The sequence below is a fragment of the Mangifera indica genome, chromosome 15, assembly GCF_011075055.1.
Source record: "Mangifera indica cultivar Alphonso chromosome 15, CATAS_Mindica_2.1, whole genome shotgun sequence".
In the NCBI taxonomy this organism is placed as follows: domain Eukaryota; kingdom Viridiplantae; phylum Streptophyta; class Magnoliopsida; order Sapindales; family Anacardiaceae; genus Mangifera; species Mangifera indica.
The window spans coordinates 11,644,783-11,669,146 of NC_058151.1; the positions used below are offsets into that span (position 1 = coordinate 11,644,783).

Below are 24,364 nucleotides of genomic sequence, written 5' to 3' on the forward strand. Positions count from 1 at the left end.
CTTTTTGCTCTCTTAATAGAACTCTGCAGTAGTGCTAGTTGCTATATATAATGATAACATTAGGCTATCTCATATCCTATGGACAGAAGTTTCTCAACTAGATTTTGAATAAATTATGATCGTAGGATCGATTAAAAGATGACATCGCACCCTAATATCCACATGAGGAATGAAAATTTTGAAAGTTAGCCTCGTCAGAAAGCTCCACAATGACAGTGCCACTTGGAAGAGGCTTCATTATCTTATCTCATCCAAGTCTCCATGAATGTGTGATGCTGGTTGGTTTCTAATTTTCTGTCAGTCTTTTCTTTGTAGCTATTCCATCAACTTTTCCAAATAGCCACTCTATTAATATCTGTACTGTTTTTACCTGTGGAGTTGTCGTTTTGATTGAGTAACTTTAGGCACTTGGTATTGTCTTATCGGTTGAGTCTTTGCGGGGTAAGAAATAATTTTGAGTGGCATGGAGAAGAAGCCCCACTAACAGGACTCTGAAGAATTAATTTGAGGAACATGGAGCAGAAGCCACACTAGCAGAATTTGAATAAGGTGGCTCCAAATTTTACAGAATTTTAATAAGGTGGTGCAACTTAGATCACCAATGTTAAGAAATTTATTGATGTGAGTTAATATTAATTACAATTTTGGTTTAATAAAATCGAATAATTAAATATTTCGATAATAATTTATAGATGAATTTAAGTGAATAATTAATAAGGTGGTAATTATCTAGTAAACAATACTACTATAGGTTATACGATTTATTGGACCTATAATAGAAGTGTTAATTAAACTATTATATATGTTCACTAGATACCCACTCTAAAACCACATATAGAATAGCTACAGTATAGTTTGTCACTGTGAAAAATATCATTTATAAATGTTTTTGGTGTGAAAAATCGATCATATCGAGAGGTAATCTTAACAACTTTACGGATTTTAATTTTTATAACATTTTAGGTATTTCTATAATCCTAAAATATTTAATTCAGTATTTTATACTCTATATATGATCCTACAGATTTAGGCTTGATTTATTTATATAGTTTATACAAAATAAATCTTACAACCAAATCAAAGCAACTTATTACTGGAAGCTAATAAAATAGGGATGACAAAGAGTTACAGAGAACTATTAATACTTCCATGGCTAAACTGCATATTGTAATCAAACCATCTTCTCCTTGACTCAACAAAACCATCCACTAGAGATGAGAATTAAAGAAAGATAGTGAGGATCATATAGAAATTAAAATAAATCGACAATTTAACACCTAAAGCTTTATTGCCAGAACCGAAACACACACACACACACGCACACACACACACACAAATGGAAGTCAAGCTTGGCATTACTAATTAATTGTATCCAAATTTAATTTGAAATGTCTTTCTACATTTTGAGTGGCATTTCTCCCAGGTCACCGCCTTCTTAAACAGGGCTCTACGAATACAAAGTATGGTGAGGTCTTCGTATAGCTAGTGGTTAGGATTATCACACCCAATTGTTGCAACACGCTATCTATAAATAACTTTGACATGTGAGATATATCATCACTTTTCGATGAGATATTCAACATTACAATAGTTCAAACTATGTGATTTGTATCGTTGATCATGATTAGGGTTAGATTCGAATCAAATCGAGTTCGTGAAAGCCAAGCTTAAACTCAATTTGAATTCGATTCGACTCATTTTTTGTTATTAAAACGACGTTTTTATTATATATTAGTCAAAACAACGTCGTTTTGTATCAAAATTTTAATTGAAAAATTTGGTGAATAGCTCGAGCTCGACTGAGCTTGCATAGGGCTAGCTCTTTTCAGGCTTGTTCGAGCTGAGCTTGAGCTTGAACTCGCTCGATTCGAATTCAACCCTAGTCATGATAATATCAGGACTACGAATATTTTTAAAATGACAAATTGTCTACAAATAATTTTAACAAGTAAAATATGTCACAATTTTTTGATAGAATTGTTCAACATTACGAGAATCCTAACTATATTATTTTTGCCTTTGATTAGGATAATATCAAAACTGTGAATATTTCTAATAAGACCACCTCATATGAACATAGCATTAATCCCTTAATCATGGTTTTACATATCAATCTGAGGACATTTATTTACTTTTGCATATAAGATTTGCAATAAAGAGAAGTCAATTTATTAATTTAAAACCATGATTAGATTTAATTGACTTTTGGAAACTATCCTAACCTTTTACACTTTGCATCAACCATGTCATTCTTCTCTATTTTCTTTTCGGCAACAAGAAGCTTCTACAAGAACAAAAATCTATTAAAATAAGGAAACCGTTAACTGGCTTATGTGAGAGTTGTCATTTGAACAAAAGTAGTAGACTTTCTTTCACTTTTTCTCGTTATAAGGTCTCGAGTCATTTGAAAGGCTTGGTAGAGATACTTGGAGCCTGGTTATTTCCTATGAAGAAAAAATTTGAGTATTTTGTAGTTTTTTCATCATTCGAAAAGATGGACGAAAATAATAGGCCAAAACCCCATTTGAAAGTTTTAAAATTAATTTATTTTCTTAAATTAACCCATAAAATCCTTTAACTTCATTTTTTATATAAATTTTAAAAGAAATGACATTCCATTCCCTTCGTTTATTATTATTATTTTTTTTTTTTGTTAAGTAATCCCTTCACTTTGTTATAAATTCTAATTAACATAAAACTATGTGTACTTAATTTAAGTACACAAATATATACATATTTATATGTATCATTATGTGATTAAGTAATTTTAAATTAAAAATAAAATAATACCTAATCATATAATAATATATATAAATATATATTTATATATTCAAAGTATGTATGTATATAATGGCTCTTGTCATTGATCATCATCATTCTTAATAAAATAAAATTTTAGATAATTACTAATTAGAGTGAAACCTTATGGGCCTAGTAATCCATTATTTTAGGCTTGAAAGCCCAACCCACTTAACTCCTGAGACATCAACAATTATTTTACAGAAAGAGCATTGTTATACGCATACATCTTTTAGTATATAAATGTGTATATAAATAATATATAATTATATGATTCTGTGTTATTTTATTTTTAATTTAAAATTATCTAATCATTTAATGATATATATCAAATGTATATTTATTTGTGTACTCAAAATGGGTATACAGAATTTTATTATTACGGAAATTCTGATTCTTATGGAGCCCATAGTAATTTAATTTGCCTTCAAGATATCAACACTTTAGTTTGTTATGGAAGCATTATTCTGATGTTAAAACTATTTCACCCTCCAGCCAATGGGCTTCAGAAGCTAATCTGTATTACTTTGATGCCATGACAATTTTTTTTTAAGAATTATGAAACAAGCCACAGCTCAGAATATCCTCTTACATCTGGAACCAAGGAAGACATTAAAATAGAAACTGAACATGGATTTTCCAATCAAGGAGTTTCTAGATTGAACTTGAAAAGAAAATATGAATCGATGGATTATTATTATAAATGAGGGCACTTGCCCGACTTTATTCTGTCTCATCAACGACAAATTAGCAGGAAAAGTTGGCATTAATGCACCACTATTTTATAATATAAAAAGATAAACATTAGAAATGCAAAACCATGGGAGGTTTTGCAAGTTGGAAGTCATTGTCCTCCAAATTGCTGGCGGCCGGCCGCCCAGTTTTCAGACCGTATGAATGACTCACGACCCACTGTTTGTTCCAATTGACGAGCTTTATGGATCTTATTCTAAATAATACGCATTAAAACGTTTTAACTGTGAAACAAAGTAAAAAGACATGCTTGAAACCAGGAAGCTTGAGCAAATGGAAAGGTGCCCTTTTTTCCACGTTCTATGGAGACTGACATTCTACACTCGCCATTAGAGATGACAATTTTAATCTGAATTTAGGGTTTCTGACCCTTCCCGACCTTAATGAGGAGAAGGTTCTTTAATAAAAATAAAAACGGGGCCAAAAAAATCTCTTTAATCGAAGACAGAGATATATGTGTCATTTTCCCACTCCACCTCACCTAACCCCTATCCTTGACTCTGTCCTCGTCCCTTTCCTCGTCTTGGACCCTGTCCCCATCCCCACCCCTATTATATTAATATAATTGTTTAAAATAATAATATATTTTTATAGTTTTAGATTATTTATATTTTTGTTATGTATTTTGAGGTGGTTAATATATGATATTGTTTACATTTGAAATAGTGGTTGGTTTTAATTTTATTTAATTTTGTTATTTATTTAGAATATACGGAAAGAAAATTTTTCCCTACAGAGACAAAAAGGGGATTTTTCTTCGCGAGAAAGGGAGCTATTTGATAGATGAGGTTTGATTTTTAATTGCAAATATAGGCAATATTGAATTAGATACTAACTAGGGATGACAGATGGCAACAGGGAGGGGCAAGAGGGGATCTCAACCTCATCCTTTTCTCTGTCCTCATAAAGGATATCAATTTTTGTCTTTGTCTCGTCTCTGTTTCGAGGATAAAAATGATTCTCCATCTCCTCCCTTTGAAGAAAAATCGTCTTCTCATTTTATTCTTGTCCCACAGAAAAAAATCTCTTCTTTGTATCATCTAAACACAATATAAATATATTAAATAACAAAATTAACTAAAATTAAAATTAACCCATTATTTCAAATATCACAAATATCATATATTAACCACATAAATATACACAATAAAAATATAATTACATTAAAAAATATAAATAATCTAAAACTATAAAAATATATTAGCATTTTAAATAAAAATATTAATATAAAGAGAGAAAGATCGGAACGAGAATAGAGACAGGGTGAAAAAATGACACTTATATCCTAATCCCCTATCTATCCTCGATTATGAGAAAATTTTTTGTTTTCATCATTTTCTTTATTTTTATTGAAGAATCTCTTCCCTACTAAAATTAAAATCTTAAATTAAAATTAAAATTATCATATCTAATACTAACCTCCATATAACAAATTATCAATGTGTCATTTTAGAAGGAGTTGTTACACGAAGTCCAATGTTATCAATTAATAATTGTTTATTATATAGTTTAATTCTTAGATCAGATGAATGTAGACAACCGATTCATTAAGGTAATTAACGTCAACCCTACATTGTGGTCATTTTTAGACTCTCTGACCAATAATAATCAAATATTAACAAATTACAACCATGAACGGAATGTTGTTAATTTTTGTGCAAGTCCAAGGAGTGGTTTGGATAATAAAAAAGTGGGGTTTTCATCGTAAAAAGTTTGGATTCAAGTATCTTTTTATGGTATATCAAAATAATTTTTTATTTATCTAATTTAATAATTATGAAATTAATTATTAAACTCTCTTTAAAAATAGATATAGACTGAGTCGAATTCAAACATCTCTTAACTCAAGTTTAACTTAAATTAAAAATATTTTAATTCAAATTTGATTCAAGTTTATTTAGTCAAAATTAAGCTCAGTTCGAATTTAATTTGAATAAAAAATGACTCAGATCGATTTGATTCAAGTTTGACTTAATTTCATAATTCGAATCAGTATTTCAAGTTCGTAACTCAGTTTGGTTTGAATTAATAGTTCAAATTGATAGTTTGAATGTATAACTCAAATTTATGGCTCAAGTTCGTACTTTATTAACAAAACGATATCGTTTTATCCAAATAATATTCAAAATTTTTAATTTGAGCCAAACCAAGTCATGAATTCGAACTATTAAATTCAAACTGATTTGAGCTATGAATTTGAGTCGAATTGAGCTACAAATTTGAACTACTTATTTGAGTCGTAAATTTGAACTGAACTGAACTAAACACTTCTCCACTCGAGTTTGGCTTAAATTAAAAAATAAGTTAAATCTTTTTATTAGAATTTGATTTAAAATTTAATCAAATGAATTTAAACTAAATTAAATTAAATCGAATTGATTGTTAAGATTGAACCGGCTCAGATCATACTCAAGACTAACCCTTCTCGTTATTTTTTTTTTTTTAAAGGGTCAACTTCGTGTGCCTTGGATACCATTCATGATGAATTAAGGATTAATAATATATTTTATATAGATAATTATTTTCATGTGCGATCTAAAATTGAGGAAATTAAGTTAGGTGAATGTTAATCATCATGTAATCGATTGGTAAGCCGCCCATGTTTTATTCATCGTGAAATACCAAAAAGGTTCTCAAATTATTTTGAAGTAACATGCTAAAGTTCATCTATTCAACTTATATTATATTATTATAACCAAACTTTCTTCTTGGTCAAATTCAGAGATACAATATTTACGGAATCAATTAGCAATTAGCGGATAACACAAAACTTCATCTAAAAACTATAAATAGAAAATATGGATCACTAAATGTCATGACTTTTGTAATTTCTTTAAATTAAATAACAATTTCTCACAAATTTTGACTATCGTAATCGAAGTGCAATGAATCTAAAACTATATTGAAATTATAATAACATCCATCAAATCACATAACATTACATCTTACCTAAACAATTATAAGTTTTTTTGAAATGGAGAAGGCAAAGGGAGAAACGCTTTTAACATTCAATTAACATTTTAGTATTATAATATAGTTTTTTATTGAAGGGGTGATCTGATCCAATCGGTGGTCAAATTAGTTAATTAATGGTCAAATTGGTTAATTAGTCAAAAATATTATTAAAAAAATTTGTATAATTTATTATTAAATATATAATTTGATTTATTTAACATTAAAATAAATTTAGACTGATTTTATATATATATATATATATATATATATATATATATATATAATATTTAAAACTATTATTAATTTATTCATATATAACACTATTAAAAAAGACAGATTAGTTGCTTAATTGTTATCAAATAAAATGAAATAATTAAAACCGACCTTGATTAAAAAAATACATTGTTTGTTAGTGAGTGTACCCGTGAATGTGTAACGATCCATATACAATTTTTTTTATACAATTTATGTATATAGATTATATATTATTATTTTATTAAATATTATTTTTAATTTAAAATTATGTAATTATATAATAATATGTTATTTATCAATCTAAATTATATATAAAGATATGTATTTATATTTTTAGCAAAAAAATTTTAAATTAAATAAATTAATCACATTAAATAAAATAAAATTTAAATTTAGTATTCCTTTTTTTTTAATTATTTAATTAAATAAATTGAAAGTTTTATTTTGACACGTGGAATGGAGAGTATTTATTGTATTATTATAAGCGAAAGAGCGGAAAAGGCAAAAGTGGTATAGCCTTGATCTGGGGATGGAAAATAAATAAAACCGACAACGCAGCCGTGGGTTTTAGGAGACGTGAGAAAAGGTAATACTCCTGAAAACCTGGAGCTATTGAGGAGGTGACGTTGCAACTAAGATTCCACACTCACGCGCTGCCTGCCCTGTACCTTTTCCTTAAATTTCTCCTGTCCCTCCTTAGCCATCACAACTTTCTAGCCCTTTGGCCTTGCGAGTCTTAAAATATAAATTTAAGACGACAAACAATATTGCCATGTTGGATGATGCTTTGAATAGATTGTTTGAGTAGTAAAAATAAAGATTTTATATAAAAGAGGTCAAAAGTTTTAAGTTTTTTTTTTTATAATATTTTAAGATCGAACACTTGATTTATTTAATTAAGTAATTATAAGGTCAATTACTAAATCTGAAATTTAACTTGTTTAATATAGTTGGTTTTACTCTCTCTCAAATCGTTGAATTGTAAAAAAAAATGAATTGTTGTGGTTATTTTAAAACAAATCAGTGATTAAGTTCAGGCTTCGTTGAAAATGAAATGCTTGAATTTATTGGCGCTCCCTCTGACTTATCTTCATGAAGACGAAAACGAAAACAAAGGGCATCCAACTCATGTGTTAGTTTCACAAACAATTTGAACAAGAGTGGATGTTCGAATGAAAGTGCCCAAACAAGAGCGTTTGATGATTTGATGATTTGACCAATTCGTCAATTGATTTGGGAGGCGAGAGGGAGCATCGACAAAGAAAAAACATGGGTTATTGATCAAAGAAAGGTTGTTGGAGAAAGAGAGAAAATAAATGAAACCCAAGGGGGAAAAATATAAGTTTTCAAAACTAAGCTAAGGGAAAATTGTCAATTTTTAAAATTAAGATGGAGAAATGAAATAAAATTTTATTTTATCGTTAATATTATTAGTTAAATAATGATTATACATTTAATATTAATGAATTTTATTAACTTAAATAGTTGAGGGATAAGAATTTAGATTTTATAAACTTAGCAGATGAGAGTCCGACCATGAACTAAACCTTGAGTGGGAATAAGTCTTTTGGCCTATATAACATTGAATGGGAAAATGTAATTCACCCTTTCTAATAATTCAAGCATGGTACAAAGATAGAAATAATATTTGAATAATAACATATACACAATTTTATGCATAATTAATAATGTGTTATTATATGATTTAAATAGTTAAAAATTAAAAATAAAACAATACCTCATCACATGATGACATATCATTGTTTGTGTATATAATTTTATTGATAATATTTATAATTCAACAATATCTAGGATTAGAAGCTTCACATTATATACTACAAGTTGGATAATAAATTATACAAATTTAAATCATCTTAAAAAGAGTAGTATTATACGTGTAAATAATGTATACAATTTTATATATAAATAATAATATGTCTTTATGTGACTAGATAATTTATACATATATGCCACCCATTTCAAACCTTAAACAAAAATAGCATAACAGTAACTCATTTCTCCAAAATATCCCTATTGATGTAACTCATGCAGAAAGAGAGAATACACAATAGTAATCTCTCTCTTTTTACTTAGTCTTCCAACAAAGGAATAAATATTTGCAACATGAAAAAAAATTATTCAACAGAGAATGTACTTATGATTGAATAATAAATCCGGTGAGAGAAAACATTATAAAAGATTCAATTTGGACCCATGAGTTCATGTTGTTAGATTATTTAATATTATGATTTCACGTTGTTATATTATTTATTGTTGTTATAATGTTTTATTGATAGTTAAAAAAATATAAAAATTCTGGTCTAGATAAAAAATAAGATGAAAAATAGGTTGATGTTAACGCCAAGGCTTGACACCAACCTAACGCCAAGGCTTGGCGTTACCGTCAACTTGTTCTTCATTTAGTTTTTTATTTATACCTGGATTTTTGTTTTTTATTAACCATCAATACAACATTAAATAATTTACCAATATAAAATCACGGATCCAGGTTAAATCATTTATAATGGTTTCTCTCATCATTTTTTTTATTTAATCATAGATACCTTTTTTATTGAAAATTTTTTTCATGTTATAAAGATTTCTTTTTTTGTTGAAAGGTTGAGTAAAAAGAAAGATATTATTGTTATATATTCTCTTTTTCTGTATGAGTTACATTTCACTAACCCAAAAAACAATGATTTTATAAAAGAGATTCGAAAACACGTTAAACCCCTCCCACCAAAAGAAATGATGGTTGATTTATTTTTAATTATTCCAAACTTACCTAAATCATCAATTTATAATATTTATCTACCAATTAACAAGTAGTGATAATCATGCTAATGATTGTTGTATTGCACTAATTAATATGCTTAATAATAATAATAATAATATAAAATGCAAAAGTATTTAGCCATCGTCAATTGAGAGCCATCTTTATTGAATCTTTAATTTGTTTCTATTCTCATATATGATAGAAAATTATTGTGTTGATTGTTCACATGTATGATTCATGTGGCTTTGCTTTCCATATTACAAAGTTCCAAAGTTAATCCAAAACTCGTGCAAATATAAATCCAAAAAAAAATAATAATTAAAAAATGTTTCATACTGAAATTAGTAACAGATTTTCCAAGAAAAAAAAATATAATTTTATAATCAGTTGTGTAATAATTGGTTTTCAAAGCTTGAAAGGTATGCGTAGAAATTTTGAATGAATATTTAAATAATTTTTTGGCAAATAGATGTAAGACTCATGTTTTTTTTTTTCCTCATAAAAGCATTTGAACATAAACGAATAGTAATATTATTGTACATTCCAAGGATTTAAAAACCGGGCCGGACCGGCCGATCGAATCGGTCGGTCCGTGAACCGGTACTGTAGTTGGGCGCTGATGAAGGCAAAACCGTTTTGGAATTAAAATCGGATTAGGCCGCAGTTGAACCGCCGATTCTCTCCTGAACAGCAGTCCAATCCGATCCAGCAAATCCCAATTCAAGGCTGCATATAACACTGTTTTCTTTTTTTTCCCTGTTCATTCCAGCGCATGCAGACGTAATCCTCAATTGCTGCAGCAGACGAATTTCTCCGACGAACTTCCTCTTCCCTCCTGTTCCTTGTCGACGACGGTTTAAATACGGTGGCCGACAACGATGCTGTCGTCGAGGGGTGTTGGTTTACAGGCTCACAAGGCAGCAGTTTCATGGCTATATTTGCAAGTTTCACGGCGACTTCTCGGCTCAGACTGTGGCTGACGACGATGAGTTTCCATTGCTGTCGTGATCGGCGACTTCTCAGGCAATGACGGGAAGCTGGTGTTTTGTAAGGTTTTGTAAACTCTTTGGATCAATTGCTTAAGGCTGTGAAAATTTTTGAAAGTTTTAAATTTAAAACTGCATGAGTGAACAATGAACTCTGTGAATTGCTTAAGGCTTTTGTACAATGAACTTCATGATGTGAATTGCTTGAGACTTTTGTACAGTGAATTGCTTAATGTGTATTTGTATGGAAAGCAGTAAGTAGAGCAAAACAACATACTTACTCCCAGCTTAAAACGAACCGGTTTGTATCCTTGCCATGCTTAGCATTCCGGTTTTTGAAAGTTTGACTAAACTATAATTCCGGTCCAACCGACTGGTTCAAACGGTCCGATCGAAACCAGTACTTAAAACGATTTTTATTCCGATCCGATTTTAAAAATCTTGATACATTCTAATAAATAGTGTCTTAATTTTTTGTGCCAAATTATTTAAGGTGGTATTGACATGTTAATGTAAATCATACCCAAATTATGCCGCTCTCCGTCGCTGCTCATCTTCATCTCCTTACATCATCATTGTCACATACCATCACACCTTATCACTCTCTCTCCCTCAACTTCAAAATCTATCTACTCTAACGAAATATTAAAAACATTATAAAAGAAATCTCATGAAATTAATTGAGGTTAAAATAATTTTTAATTTGGTCAAAGTCTTCAGTCATTGCTGTCTCCAATTTCAATGTCCCACACCCAAATTCAGGCCTGTCATGCCATGAATCTAGCCTATTTACAGTTGGTTATAAAATAAGAGCTTAGTTTAATACATAATTAGTAATGTCTTATTATATTATTTAAATAGTTTAAAATTAAAAATAAAACAATATTTTATCACATGATAATATATCATTGTTTGTGTATATAGTTTTATTGATAATATTTATAATTCAACAAAATCTAGGATTAGAAGCTTCACATTATATACTGCAAGTTAGACAATAAATTATACAAATTTAAATCATCTTAAAAAGAGCAGTATTATACGCGTAAATAATGTATACAATTTTACATATAAATAATAATATGTCTTTATGTGACTAGATAGTATATACATATATGTCACCCATTTCAAACTTTAAACAAAAATAGCATAACATTAAACCATTTCTTCAAAATATCTCTGTTAATGTAACTCATGCAGAAAGAGAGAATACACAATAGTAATCTCTCTCTTTCTATTTAGTCTTCCAGTAAATAAAGGAATCTCTGCAACATGAAAAAAAAATTTTCAACAGAGAATATACCTATGATTGAATAATAAAATCAGTAAGAGAAACTATTATAAAAGATTCAATTTGGACCCATGATTTTATATTGTTAGATTATTTAATATTGTGATTTCATGTTGTTATATTGTTTAATATTGTTATAATATTATTATAATATTTTATTGATAGTTAAAAAATATGAAAATTCAGGTCTGGATAAAAAATTAGATGAAAAACAGGTTAGTGTTAACACTAAGGCTTGGCGCCAACCTTTGGCGTTAATGCTAACTTGTTCTTCATCTGGTTTTTTATCTATATCCGAATTTTCATATTTTTTAGCCGTCAGTACAATATTAAATAATTTACCAATATGAAATCACAGGTTTAAATTGAATTTTTTATAATGGTTTCTATCACCAGTTTTATTATTTAATCATAGGTACCTTTTTTGTTGAAGAATTTTTTCATGTTATAGAAATTTATTTCTTTGCTAAAAGGCTCAGTAAAAAGAGAGATATTACTGTTGTATATTTTCTCTTTTTGTATGAGTTACATCAACAGAGATATCTTAAAAAAAAATGTTATTGTTATAGTATTTTTTATTTAGAGTTTAATATAAATGATTTATTTGTATACATAATTTAAAAAATGATAAAAAATTCAATATCCCTTGTTCTAATAATACAAATGGAGCTAAAAGAGCCAAAAGAAGTAATGTGCTCTTGCTTCACTAGTGAATTTTATTATTAATTTTAAGCCATTAAAATTATTTACCATGATAGTTTCAAGATAATATAAATAAAATAAAAAATTATGTGGACTTGTTATCCTCCAAATTCTTCGCGGCCGTCCAGCCATTAAACAATTGTTTAATGCAATAAGCATTACATTTCACTAACCAATAAACACTATCATTTAATCTAATCTAATGTTTAGTTTATTGTTAATAAAGTGATGATTTTAGGAAATAATATTCAAAGTATTTATTTTTTTTCTTGTTTATAAAAAAGGATAAGTTTTTTAAATTTTAATGATGAAAAGAAAAAACTTATAAAAATTTATTTATTTAATACCTAGAGTATAATATTTTTTAAAAATAATAATACGTGTATACATTATTAATATATAATTTAAATATATAGATAATATATTATTATATAATTGAATATTATTTTATTTTTAATTTAAAATTATCAACTTATATAATAATATATATATAATTTTATTATATTTTTAAAAATAATATTAAACGTTGACAACAAATGATTTTGTAGAATATTATATTTTCAATCAATGTTTTATAGTGATCCAAGGTTTTTTTACTATGCCCTTTTTTAAATATTGAGAAAATAGTAAGATAAAAAAATTATCAAAAGATTATTAAAATGACTAAAAATTCAACCATGAATAAAATACTATTGAAATTTTATTTATCATTTGCTGCATAGTTATCAATATCTTACGATACGATATAATACAGATAAAAAACGATACGTATCATAAGATGTATTATAATTAATACGATACAATGAATATATTATATGATATAATACATATTATTGATATATTTTTTAAGAGAAAATAATAATATAGTAGAGATGTATGTAAAAAATTTTAAATTTTCAAATGTGTTTTTGATATTTTTAAAAATAATGATGTGTCAATTATTTTTTATTAATATTTTATTATTTTATTTCTTAAAAACTGTATCATAAGATACTCAATATATGATACGTAAAATTAGGTTTTTGGTACATGATATGATACGTAATTCAACTACCATGCATTTGTCTTTAATGCAATTTCAATTGTCAAAATATAAATAGGGAAATTAATAAATTATCCCAAAATTTGAGAGTCAAACCAATATAACCACACTTCTAATTTTATACTTATATAACCACTATACAAGGGTTTGACTAAAATACCCTATTTATAAAGTGGATTTTCATACATTCTCTACCCTTTTAGTGATTTCAGTTTGACATTTCAACTCCTTTGACAAAATTTTGGCCAAAACCCACAATAGTCTTTCGCTATCGCCAACATCCATATTCTATTTCATTGACTTTCTTCCCCATCTTACTTCTTGTTCATCATTGATTTTAGCAATGTTGCTAGTGTTGTTAGATTTTTGTTGATTATGAGGTTATTCTTTAAGATTTCACTTGATATTCAATCGACATTTTGAGACAATATGTTAGAATTTGATGTTTCATTCTTAAATTTTGTAAATATAATGATGAAATATTTGTCTCACTAAAATATTTTAAGATTTAAATGGTTTATACCATCGTTAAAAAATTTGGTTTTGGGTTGAATATCATAGTTGTGTTGATGTCGGAGTTGTGAATGTGATTGGGATTAAGTAATTGAAATACTTGTGCATTTCATCAATTGGAGTGAGTACTCAATTGATATAGTTCCACACTAAGTCGATAAATAATCAAATATGAATTGATTTTGTTTATTTTTGGGGTGAGTTGAATGAAAATTTTCACTTGGCCCATAGATACGTCAATCATGTGAAATCTCAGGTTTAAAACTACTTTGACATATTGGGGGTAATTGTGAACATTTCAAGCCAAAAGGGGTGAAATAGGGGATCGATTATAATGATTTCAAGCTCTAAGGGTAATTGTAATTTCAAAAATCTAACAAGACTTTGCACGGTTGACATATGTATGTGCTACCTAACCCCTAAGAGTTTAAATTCTTGTACTAATCCCCCCAAAAAGGCAAAATCAATGTATACCCAATACAAAATCACACTTAACCCCCAATAGTTTAGATTCTCTCTATTTGTCAAAATCAATAGTAATTTTTTGTATTTATGTATTAATGTTACAATACGATTAATATCACTTACACTGCTAACAATATAAATTAATTACACTTTAAATCAAATTATTTTTTTTTCTTTTTCCTTTCACTTTTCAACCTCTCCTTCTCCACTGATTTGAATTGAAAACTATATGGTTTCTTACTGCCAATATGCTATTTCATCATAGATAACTAAGTATTTAGAGATAAACTATTAGATGAACGATTACTGGCAAGGTGCTAAAAGATTAAATCATGGTAGTCGAATTACGTATTATATTATATATCGAAAACTTAATTTTTCGTATCATATATCAAATATTATAATGTATCATATGATACAATTTTTAAAAAATAAAATAATAAAAAAGAAAAAAAATCTAATTAAGATGTCATTATTTTAAAAAAATATTATAAACACTTTTAAAAATTTAAGATTTCTCATATATACCTCTATCATATCATCATTTTTTTTTTAATTTTTATTTGTTAAGTTTGAAATAATTGAAAAGGTTGTCGATCATTAAAAAGAAAATGTCTGAAATAATCGATTTCTCGCATATCTATTAAATTTGTTAAAAAAAACTTGCAAAATTTTTTATAAAAAATAATATAAGACAAAAAAAAACCCGCTTTTAACTAAATAATATTGTGCTTCAAAAGTTTATTAAATAATTTATAGACCCTTCAATAATTTATATTAATTTTAATTAAAACTAAAAAAAAATACTAATATAAGTATAAATAAGGGTGTGAGGTGTCAATGATATATAATTATATATTTGAGATAAACTATAATTTTTAAAAATTTTAAGGGTGATAATGAACAATTTTAGGGGTTTTTTAAATTTTGAAGAAGTTTGAGGGTGTTTTAATAATTTGTAAATTTTAATATGTTTTCAATAATTTTAAAAATTATTATTACATCTCAAAAAAATAAATTGAATACAACAAATTATGAACATAAATGTTATATTAAAACTATTAGAATTATAACTTTTTTTTTAATATATAAGTAAATATGATAATTTTCAAAATAAGATAGGAAAAATATTCATTTGCCTTCTGATACGTTTTAAAAATGACACTTACACCCCCACTTAAACCCCATATTATGATATTTGGATAAAATAATATAAATACTCTTTATTTGTTAAAATTAATAATTCACTTAAACAGACACCGTGATAAATTAGGTTTTTTAAACTTAACAATAGAAATTTGTCATTTTATCAAACTTTGGGTGGGATATAGTCATTTGGCCTTTTTAAAAGAGTTTTTGGAGAATTTTATAAGTGCAGGGAGAAGAAAAGATTTGCATTTTGGAGTTTTTTTTAAAAAGTAAAATGCATTCAATATAAGATTATTATTTACAATTGGTTAAAAAAATAATAATAAGGCAAAAGATATGTTCCCACCCAAGGTTAAGTGTAATTTCAAACTTATACATTTTAATTTTCAAAAACCTAAAACTCTCAACTATAGGTAAAATTTTGTTAAATAACTTAGTTAATATTAAGAGAAAATTATTATTTAATTAAAAAAATTTAACAATTAAAGTTTTATTGTATTTTCTCTCTCAGTTTGAAAATCTAATAATTTTTCACCACTCAAAGTTTCTAAAGTGGTAATTTCACCCCTAGGATTTCGAAACCATTGTCCGAGATGGTGAAGTTCACTGTCTTTAACTGTGTTGGCTTTTTCTTTCTTCTTATCTCCTCTTGCCGACTTATTCCCACCCACCAACAACAATGATTTTCTCTAATAAAGACAATTTTGTCTTTGTTAAAAGTAGTCACTTTAATCAATGGGTGGGAACAAGTCGACAGGGAGAGATAAAATGGGTGGGAGAATGAAAGTAGCTAGAGATAGTAGACTTTGCCATCTTTAGTGATGATTTTAAAACTTTAAGGATGAAATTGTTGTTTTTCAAACTTTAGGTAAAGAGAAATTGTTAGATTTTTAAATTAAAGAGAGAAAATGTGATAAAAGTTTAGTTTTTAAAATTTTTTTGTTAAATAATAGTTTTACCCTTAATTTTAACTGAAAATTTTAATATAATTTTGTTTATAAAGGAGAGTTTAGGTTTTTAAAAATTGGAGGATAAAAGTTTAAGGTTACACCTAACCTTGGATAGGAACGAGTAATTTAGTTAAAAAATAAAAAAATATATAAATAATAAAATTATGTATAAAATACTATATACAATTATATATATATTATTTATACAAATAAACCGTCAAACTACCTTGGTAATAGCCAATAGATTAGTTGCTCTAATCTAGTACTTAAGACAGCTTACTGGCTAATCCAAGTTGAGTGTGATGTGTTTAAGGATAAGCACGAAATTACAAAGGGCCCCTCCAAAACCGCTGGCTAACAGGTCTTCTACTGCGCCCACAGTCCCAAAAACTAAAACCGGAAACCGGTCACTTGTTTTGTCCGAAGGTGGTTTTTCCAGTAATTGACACCATGACTTCCCGGAAACCCGGAGCTTAATTCTTTAATAATTTTCATTTAAGAAAGCTGGGACCTCCTTTTAAATGGGGCCCTTCTCTTACCCCAATATGTGGCGATTCGACCGCACTCTGACACCTGCAAGTGAATGCCACGCGCTCTTCATTTCCTTCCCAAAATTTGGAGCCTACTGCATGGCATTCTCAGCCTTTTTCTCCACCTGTCCTAACTTTACTGACTCCCTGTTTTACCCTCTTATTCCCTCGGATTCTGAAATGTTAATCCTGTAATTCAGAGACTAAGCGAGGGCAATTTGAAGAGAGAAGGACCAAACTCATCGGTTTCAGAACAGTTCTGTAACTTCTATGCTGTCACGAATGAAACAGTTACAATAATAACAACAATACTTTTTTAATTAGATTTATCTAAATTTTATAATTTATTTTAATTTATATATAAATATTAATAATTTATATTTATTATTTAATTAATATTTTATATATTTATATTAAAAAATAATAAATATTTGATATTTTTCAAAAAATATATCATAATTTAATAACAGATTGAATTGATTAAAATGAACCAATTTAAAGACTAATTCATCTATTGGTCTGATTTTAAAAACACTTATTAATAATATTTTATAATATATAATATATATTTTATGATATTATTAAAATAAAAAATGATATATAACCCTAAAATATGTCAATTATATTATATATATATATTGATGTATTTTAAAAATATATATAAAAAAAATTAAAATTTACAAATATTTATGATATATTTTATATTATTAAAGTATTAATTAAAATTTTTTATTATTTTATTATATTAATTTAAAAAAAAAATTATGGTATAATATTATGATATAGAAAATTTAATTTTCAGTGAATCGTAGATACGTGATTCAATTAGCGTGATTAATGATGACATGACTTCAATCTCCAGCGCTGGAGAGTGACAAGCACGCGTTCTCACCGAGAGTGAACATGGATAATCCGTATTGTAGAAGTTCAAAAGTGGTAGGAGCCCTAACCTCCTGGAATGTGGAAACCAGTGTTTTGGAGATAAAACAACTGCGTCCGCTAAGTAACCTAAAAACCCAGCGGCTCTTCTCTTACTCTTAAATACAACCGCTTCATTCATTTCTTTTATTCTACAAAGCACCATCCTCCTCTCTACCTCTTCGTCTTCAAAGGAACGATATTTAATCAGATTCTTTCCTCTTCTTATACTACTTTGAAAATGCGTATGAGCTGTAATGGGTGTCGCGTTCTTCGCAAAGGCTGTAGTGAGAATTGCAGTATACGACCTTGTCTGCAGTGGATCAAATCCCCCGAGTGTCAAGCTAACGCCACTGTCTTTCTCGCTAAGTTCTACGGCCGTGCTGGTCTGATGAACCTCATCAACGCTGGCCCTGAACATCTCCGTCCTGGTTCGTGTTTTTTCCTTCCTTTCTTTAGACGGAGTTTTAATGTTTCGACAGTGGCATTTTCGTAAATAACGTACTCTATTTTTTCTTCTTGATTTCAGCAATTTTCAGGTCTTTGTTATACGAGGCTTGCGGGAGAATAGTGAACCCGATTTATGGGTCGGTGGGTTTGTTATGGTCGGGTAGTTGGCAGCTTTGCCAGGCTGCTGTTGAAGCCGTGCTCAAGGGGGCTCCGATTACGCCTATTAATTCTGAAGCCGCTGCGATCAGCCAGGGTCCCCCGCTGAAGGCGTACGATATTCGCCATGTTTCAAAAGATGATAACTCCGCGGCGTCAGTTGACCGGGTCAAGACCCGGTGCCGGGTTAAGCGATCAATCAAGCCGAAAGCTAGGAAGATTGAGTTTAACAACTCGGTTGATGAACCAGCACGGTCCCCGGAGACGAAGTGTTACGTGGATGAAATGAACCGGTCCACGAGCCACGAATCGTCACTGAGTCACCAGTCCGAGTTGGCTGTTGTTGAGAATGAGAGCAAGGATAGTGAGAGCATGGTGTCCGCCGAGACAGCTGAGACGGCCCCGCTTTTCTTCCGAACCGAGCAACAGTCTGGTGCGAGGCTGAATGAGCAAGCCACCAAGGATGACATGGGCTTGGGGCTAGAGCTGACACTGGGGTTTGAGCCGGTGGATTCACGTGCAAGCCACGTGGTACCGGTGAAGAAGAGAAGATTAGAAGCATGTGGCACGTGTGAGGGGGACACGTGTAAGATAGAGCTGGGGCTTGATTATGCAGCTTAGTTTAAAAGTGAAGCCGTTGAGAGTAAATTTTGGCAGCTTGGCGGCTCTGTTAATTCCCATAGAAGAGATGTGAATTTCGACTCTTTTCTTTTTCATTTTTATTTAATTTTGTAAGTGTTTTAATATTTGTTTTTTTTTTTTCCCTTTATGATGAAAATGAACAAAGAGATGTACAAACTTGTGGGGTTTTTAAATAAATAGATATGGTAAATGAATAGAGAGAACTTAGAGGACTAAAATTACACATTTGTCCCTAGTTTCTTTTTTCATCTTCGATACATGAATAATGAAAAATCTTTATTCTCCGTAAAAACTTCTTTCTCATTCCCTTTCCCTTGTCTCTGCTAGAAACAGAACATATTTATAATAATTTAAAAAATTTTAAATATAATTTATTATACAAGTGATTAATAAATATATATATATGTAAGAGAGAATAATGGACCAATTAAATATATATTTATTTTTATTTTTATCTTAATAAAAAAATTTCTTTCTTAAACAGAAAAGAACGGCTAAAAACTCGGCTTTACCTGTTGAATTATCATTTTACTTCGGCCTTGGATGATTTCTTTTGACTATATTAAACAGCAGCCAGAGAAGCGTGAATGCTTCCCAAATGTGACGGCGGAGACAGGGAATATTTGTTACGTAAACGGTAAACCCCGTGGGTTTTGGTGAAAGATTTTTGATGTGACTGAATCTGAAGTACAATTATACTAGGTACGGTACAGTAGAGTCTACTGCCAACTCTATACTTTCTTTCTCCAAGTACGTACATGTCTTTCCCCTGCAAACTTGTTGGCATTTCCTCCACGCTTTCTCTTAAATACCAGCAGTGAATTCAACTTTTGTTCATCGTTTCCCAAGCTTACCAGAATTATGTCAAGTGGGGCTGATAGCTACATATGTCATTGTGCTTCCCAAGACTTACGATTCTCAGCCAGGCCTCAAACTAGCGTTGGAATTAAAAGATTCGTGATTAAAAAGAGCCAAAAGGCTATTTTTCACTTTAGTTTTAATGTGTTTTCTAACTTATATTTTTAAAATTTCTTTTATAAACTAATTAAAATTGAAATTTTTTTAGTTCAAAATGGGATAAAATTATTATTTTTTAATAATATTAAAAAAATATAAAATTTATTTATTTATAAATTTTAAAAACTAACATTTTACTTTTATCTAAAGTTTTTTAATTTTGAAAAGTTATATTCTTTTCTCTCTAAATCTAGGGTTTTTTTCCCTTCTTTTTGACCATCATCTTTGATGTTGACAACTTTCCTTCTTCACCCTAAAACTTTGGCTGACACCTTCTCTCTTCAAATCTCTTTATCTTGATGAAAAGACAGTCTCTTCATCTTTTCTCTTTGTTAGAGACGAAGAGATCTAAAGATCTCTTCATCTCTGACAAAAAGATTAGTCTTTTCGTCTCAACGAAGAGATAGTCTCTTTGTCTCTTTGTCAAGACAAAGAGATCTAAAGAAAGGAGATTGTTGTGCATTGATCAATGTTTTAGGATAGAGAGGAGAGGTCATCGACATCGGAGATAGTGGCTGAAGAGATGAAAGAAAAAACTTTAGATTTGGGGGGAAAATTGTGACATTTCAAAGTTAGAAAATATTAGACGTAAGTGAAGTTGATAGTTTTTAAAATTTAAAAGAAAAAATATAATAAATTTTATATTTTTTTAATATTTTAGTAAAATAACGATTTTATCTCTGTCTCTAATAAAAATTTTTAATAACAGTTGGCTCATAGCTAAGACTTTAGATTTTTCAAACCTCGTAAATGTGATTTTATAAACGCATTAAAACTTGGGTGGGAATAAGTCCTTTGGCCATAAAAAAATATTACGTACCCATTTGATGATCAAATGTATTGTTTTTTTAAGACAATCCAAAATTTGGCAAATATTTCCACAATACACTTTGTCTTTATACATTATGTTTTTGTGTTTTTACCTTCAGTAACAATAGAATATAGAGAGAGGAGAAGGAGTTCTGTTTTGATACTAATTAGTACTTTAGTAGAAAAAATGATCAAAACAACGTAGTTTTAATATTTATTAGTCAAAATAATATCATTTTAAATTATTTATATCAAAATGTTTTAAGATCACGAACTTATCAAACTAAACACTCACAAATTTCGAATTTAAGTTCAAATTAAAAAATATTTAACTTTTAAACTTGAATTCACTTAAACTGACTTTGATTTTTAGTTTAAATAAATTCACTTTAAATCTAACTTTATACTTTTTTGGTTAGAGTATGATTTTTTTTTTGGGTAAGTATTAGAGTATGATTCCATCCGTACAAAAAAAAAGATTCTTTGAATAATCATAGATAAAAACGAAACAGAAAAAAAAATCTTTGTGAATAAGGGCGTAAATACTTACCTATATTATTAAAGGGAAATTATATTAAATGGTCAAAATTAAGGGGGGTTAAGCGAAATTGTCCAAAACAATTAGGTTTAAACAAAAATGCTTTTTTTTTTTGTGAAATAACCAAACTGCTCTTATATTTAAACCAAGAAATTTTCTTGTTTTCCACGTTATTTTCCTATGGTTCCATTGTGCAAATTTAAAGAAATTTTCCTTTCCCACTATCATCCCATAGGCGTTCCATGGACGAAGAGATTTTCATCGATTTTCATGTTTTTCAACGATCGACAATAGCAAAGAAGGTTAGTACATTTTTCCTACTTTTGTTTGAATCAAGTTATTATTCATCTTATTGAGATTTGAGAGATATTTTGAGGTTTGAAACTTTAGGGTTTTGATTTTGAACAATGTATAAAATGTTTTGATTCTTAATTGTTTTCGTTAAATTTCTTGAGAGGTATTGTGTTATAGGTTATGTAGATTTAATTTGTGTTGAAATTAGAGGCAGAAACAATGATTTTTTGATAGAAAAATCGGTTAAAAGAGATCGACGCTCGGTCCGTGAAAACAGTGGAACCTACACACCGAATGAATTCTCTCGCGGGCAGGAGAGATCGACCATGGGTTGGGGAAAAAGTTAGCCTTTTCAAACTTCTAGGGACCGGGGGATAGGAGGTAGTCCACGGGGGGCCTTATGGAAATTTTACATGAAACAGTGGGCTGATGTCGTGAAAACCGTGGGTTGGGGTCATTTAACCCCCTATAATTATCTAACATTCCATTAAACACCATTTTGTATTATCTCGTATCAAAATACATCTATCTATTCTTAACTTATTATTTAAATCCTTCATGTATTATGTACTATCAAAATAACCTCCATATTTTTTTTACATTTCATTTTACCCATTATAATTACTTAACATTTCGCTTAACACCTTTGTATGTTGTCTCATATCAAAAAACATCTATCTATTCCTAACATTTCATTTATAATGCTCTTACAATGTTTAATATCAAAATACCTCTTATATTTTTATAACATTTCATTTGACCCTCTTCATGATTATCTAATATTTCATTTAACATCTTTGTATGTTATCTTATATCAAAATATACCTATATATTTTTAACATGTTATTTAAATCTTTTATATATTGTGTAATATCAAAATACTCCTCATATTTTTCTAACATCTCATTTAACCCCTATATTATAATCTAATATTCAAATACCCCCTTTACATGACATATAAACTAGATTTAACAAATAAAATTAAGTTTTGAGTTAAGATTCGTATAAATACCTTTTTTTATGAACTGAATTTTTTCGATTTGAATTCAGAAATACAAACTTTTTCTGTCTGAACGAATCCATACTAATTGATATTGAGTAAAAATGAGAGTGAGTGTTTGAGTAATATGAGAAGTGTGTGTAATAAGAGTGAGTAAGAGGATTTATATAGATGTGGTGAAGGGTAATTTTGGTATTTTAAAAAAAAGTTTAGGGCATTTTTGCTTAGGAATAGGAAAATTAGGCATTTTTGCTTAAGAAAAGAAAAAATTGGCATTTTTGCTTAAGAATAGGAAAAATTGGCATTTTTGCTTAATGAAGGGGTAAATAGGATATTTAATATAATTTCCATTATTAAAATACTTAATATAGTATCAAATAATTATTAAAATATCATTAATATATAAAAAACGAACCTAAGTTATTTTCTTTCTAAATCCATATTCCAATGTTGGAATTAAAGTTTGAACATCAAAATATTTCTCAATATCAAAAATGGTTTTTATTGGGTTTGAATCTACCTATGACGGGTTGACCCAATCTGATTGTTTGCATTAACTGTTAAGGGCAGTTGATTAACAGTTGGAGGACAGTTAGACACTTATAGATATGTCCAAAATTGCCTCCCCAAAGGTAGAAGTACACAATATTATAAAAGATTTTTTTTCTCTTCTCTCTAGGAACTAGAACATAAAATGCACATTAACCATGTCTCTGAAGGTTATGTTATCAAATGGTAGTAAGTGGAGGCAAATGAGGTCATGGAAATGACTCATGTTGAATCCTTCTATTGATGTGGATCATTCAACAAAAAGAATTAGAATTCGGCTACGTCAAATTTTTTAGTTTTTGATTTACATAATTAGGCATAATAATTTCCAATAGTTTCGCCATGGTTTTATTTTTTTAACCAAGGACCTTGCTCATATTTATTGGATAAGATAAACCTAGGACACAGTGATCAAAACCACAACCATTACACCAGGTAAGTCAATATTTCACAAGTTTCACAGAAAATTGAACCCAAACCTTTATCTTAAAAATTCTAGTATTTAATTAGTTTTATTAACTCTTGAGGTTAATTTCACCATGGTTGCATTGCATTTGATGCAAGGCTCTCTATGATGAAAATTACACAAGATAAATTCTCTAGTTTTATATCAACTCTAAAGAGTCTTTCAAGGTGGATTTTGGTGAAGCAATGGTGAAGATGGAAAAATTGGTGTAAAAGTGGTTCACATTAAGAGATCAGGTGAGTGTGAAGTGTGGTTACTGCACCAAGTAATTTAGGTCAATCTCAAATTTATCAATCCAAAATTTTCGCATAAGAGATAATGCTAATCGAATTCTGATATTTTACGAGGGGTCATTCAC

The 24,364-nt window shown here is 28.8% G+C and overlaps 1 protein-coding gene across 1 annotated transcript; it reads left to right on the forward strand.

The window, feature by feature from the left end:
* Positions 1 to 18,134: 18,134 nt before the first annotated feature.
* Positions 18,135 to 19,557, forward strand: LOC123197447 (LOB domain-containing protein 41-like). Its single transcript, XM_044611760.1, has 2 exons — positions 18,135 to 18,515; positions 18,614 to 19,557. The coding sequence occupies exons 1-2, from the start codon at positions 18,326 to 18,328 to the stop codon at positions 19,309 to 19,311; spliced, it is 888 nt and encodes a 295-aa protein (XP_044467695.1). The 5' UTR covers positions 18,135 to 18,325; the 3' UTR covers positions 19,312 to 19,557.
* Positions 19,558 to 24,364: the final 4,807 nt, after the last annotated feature.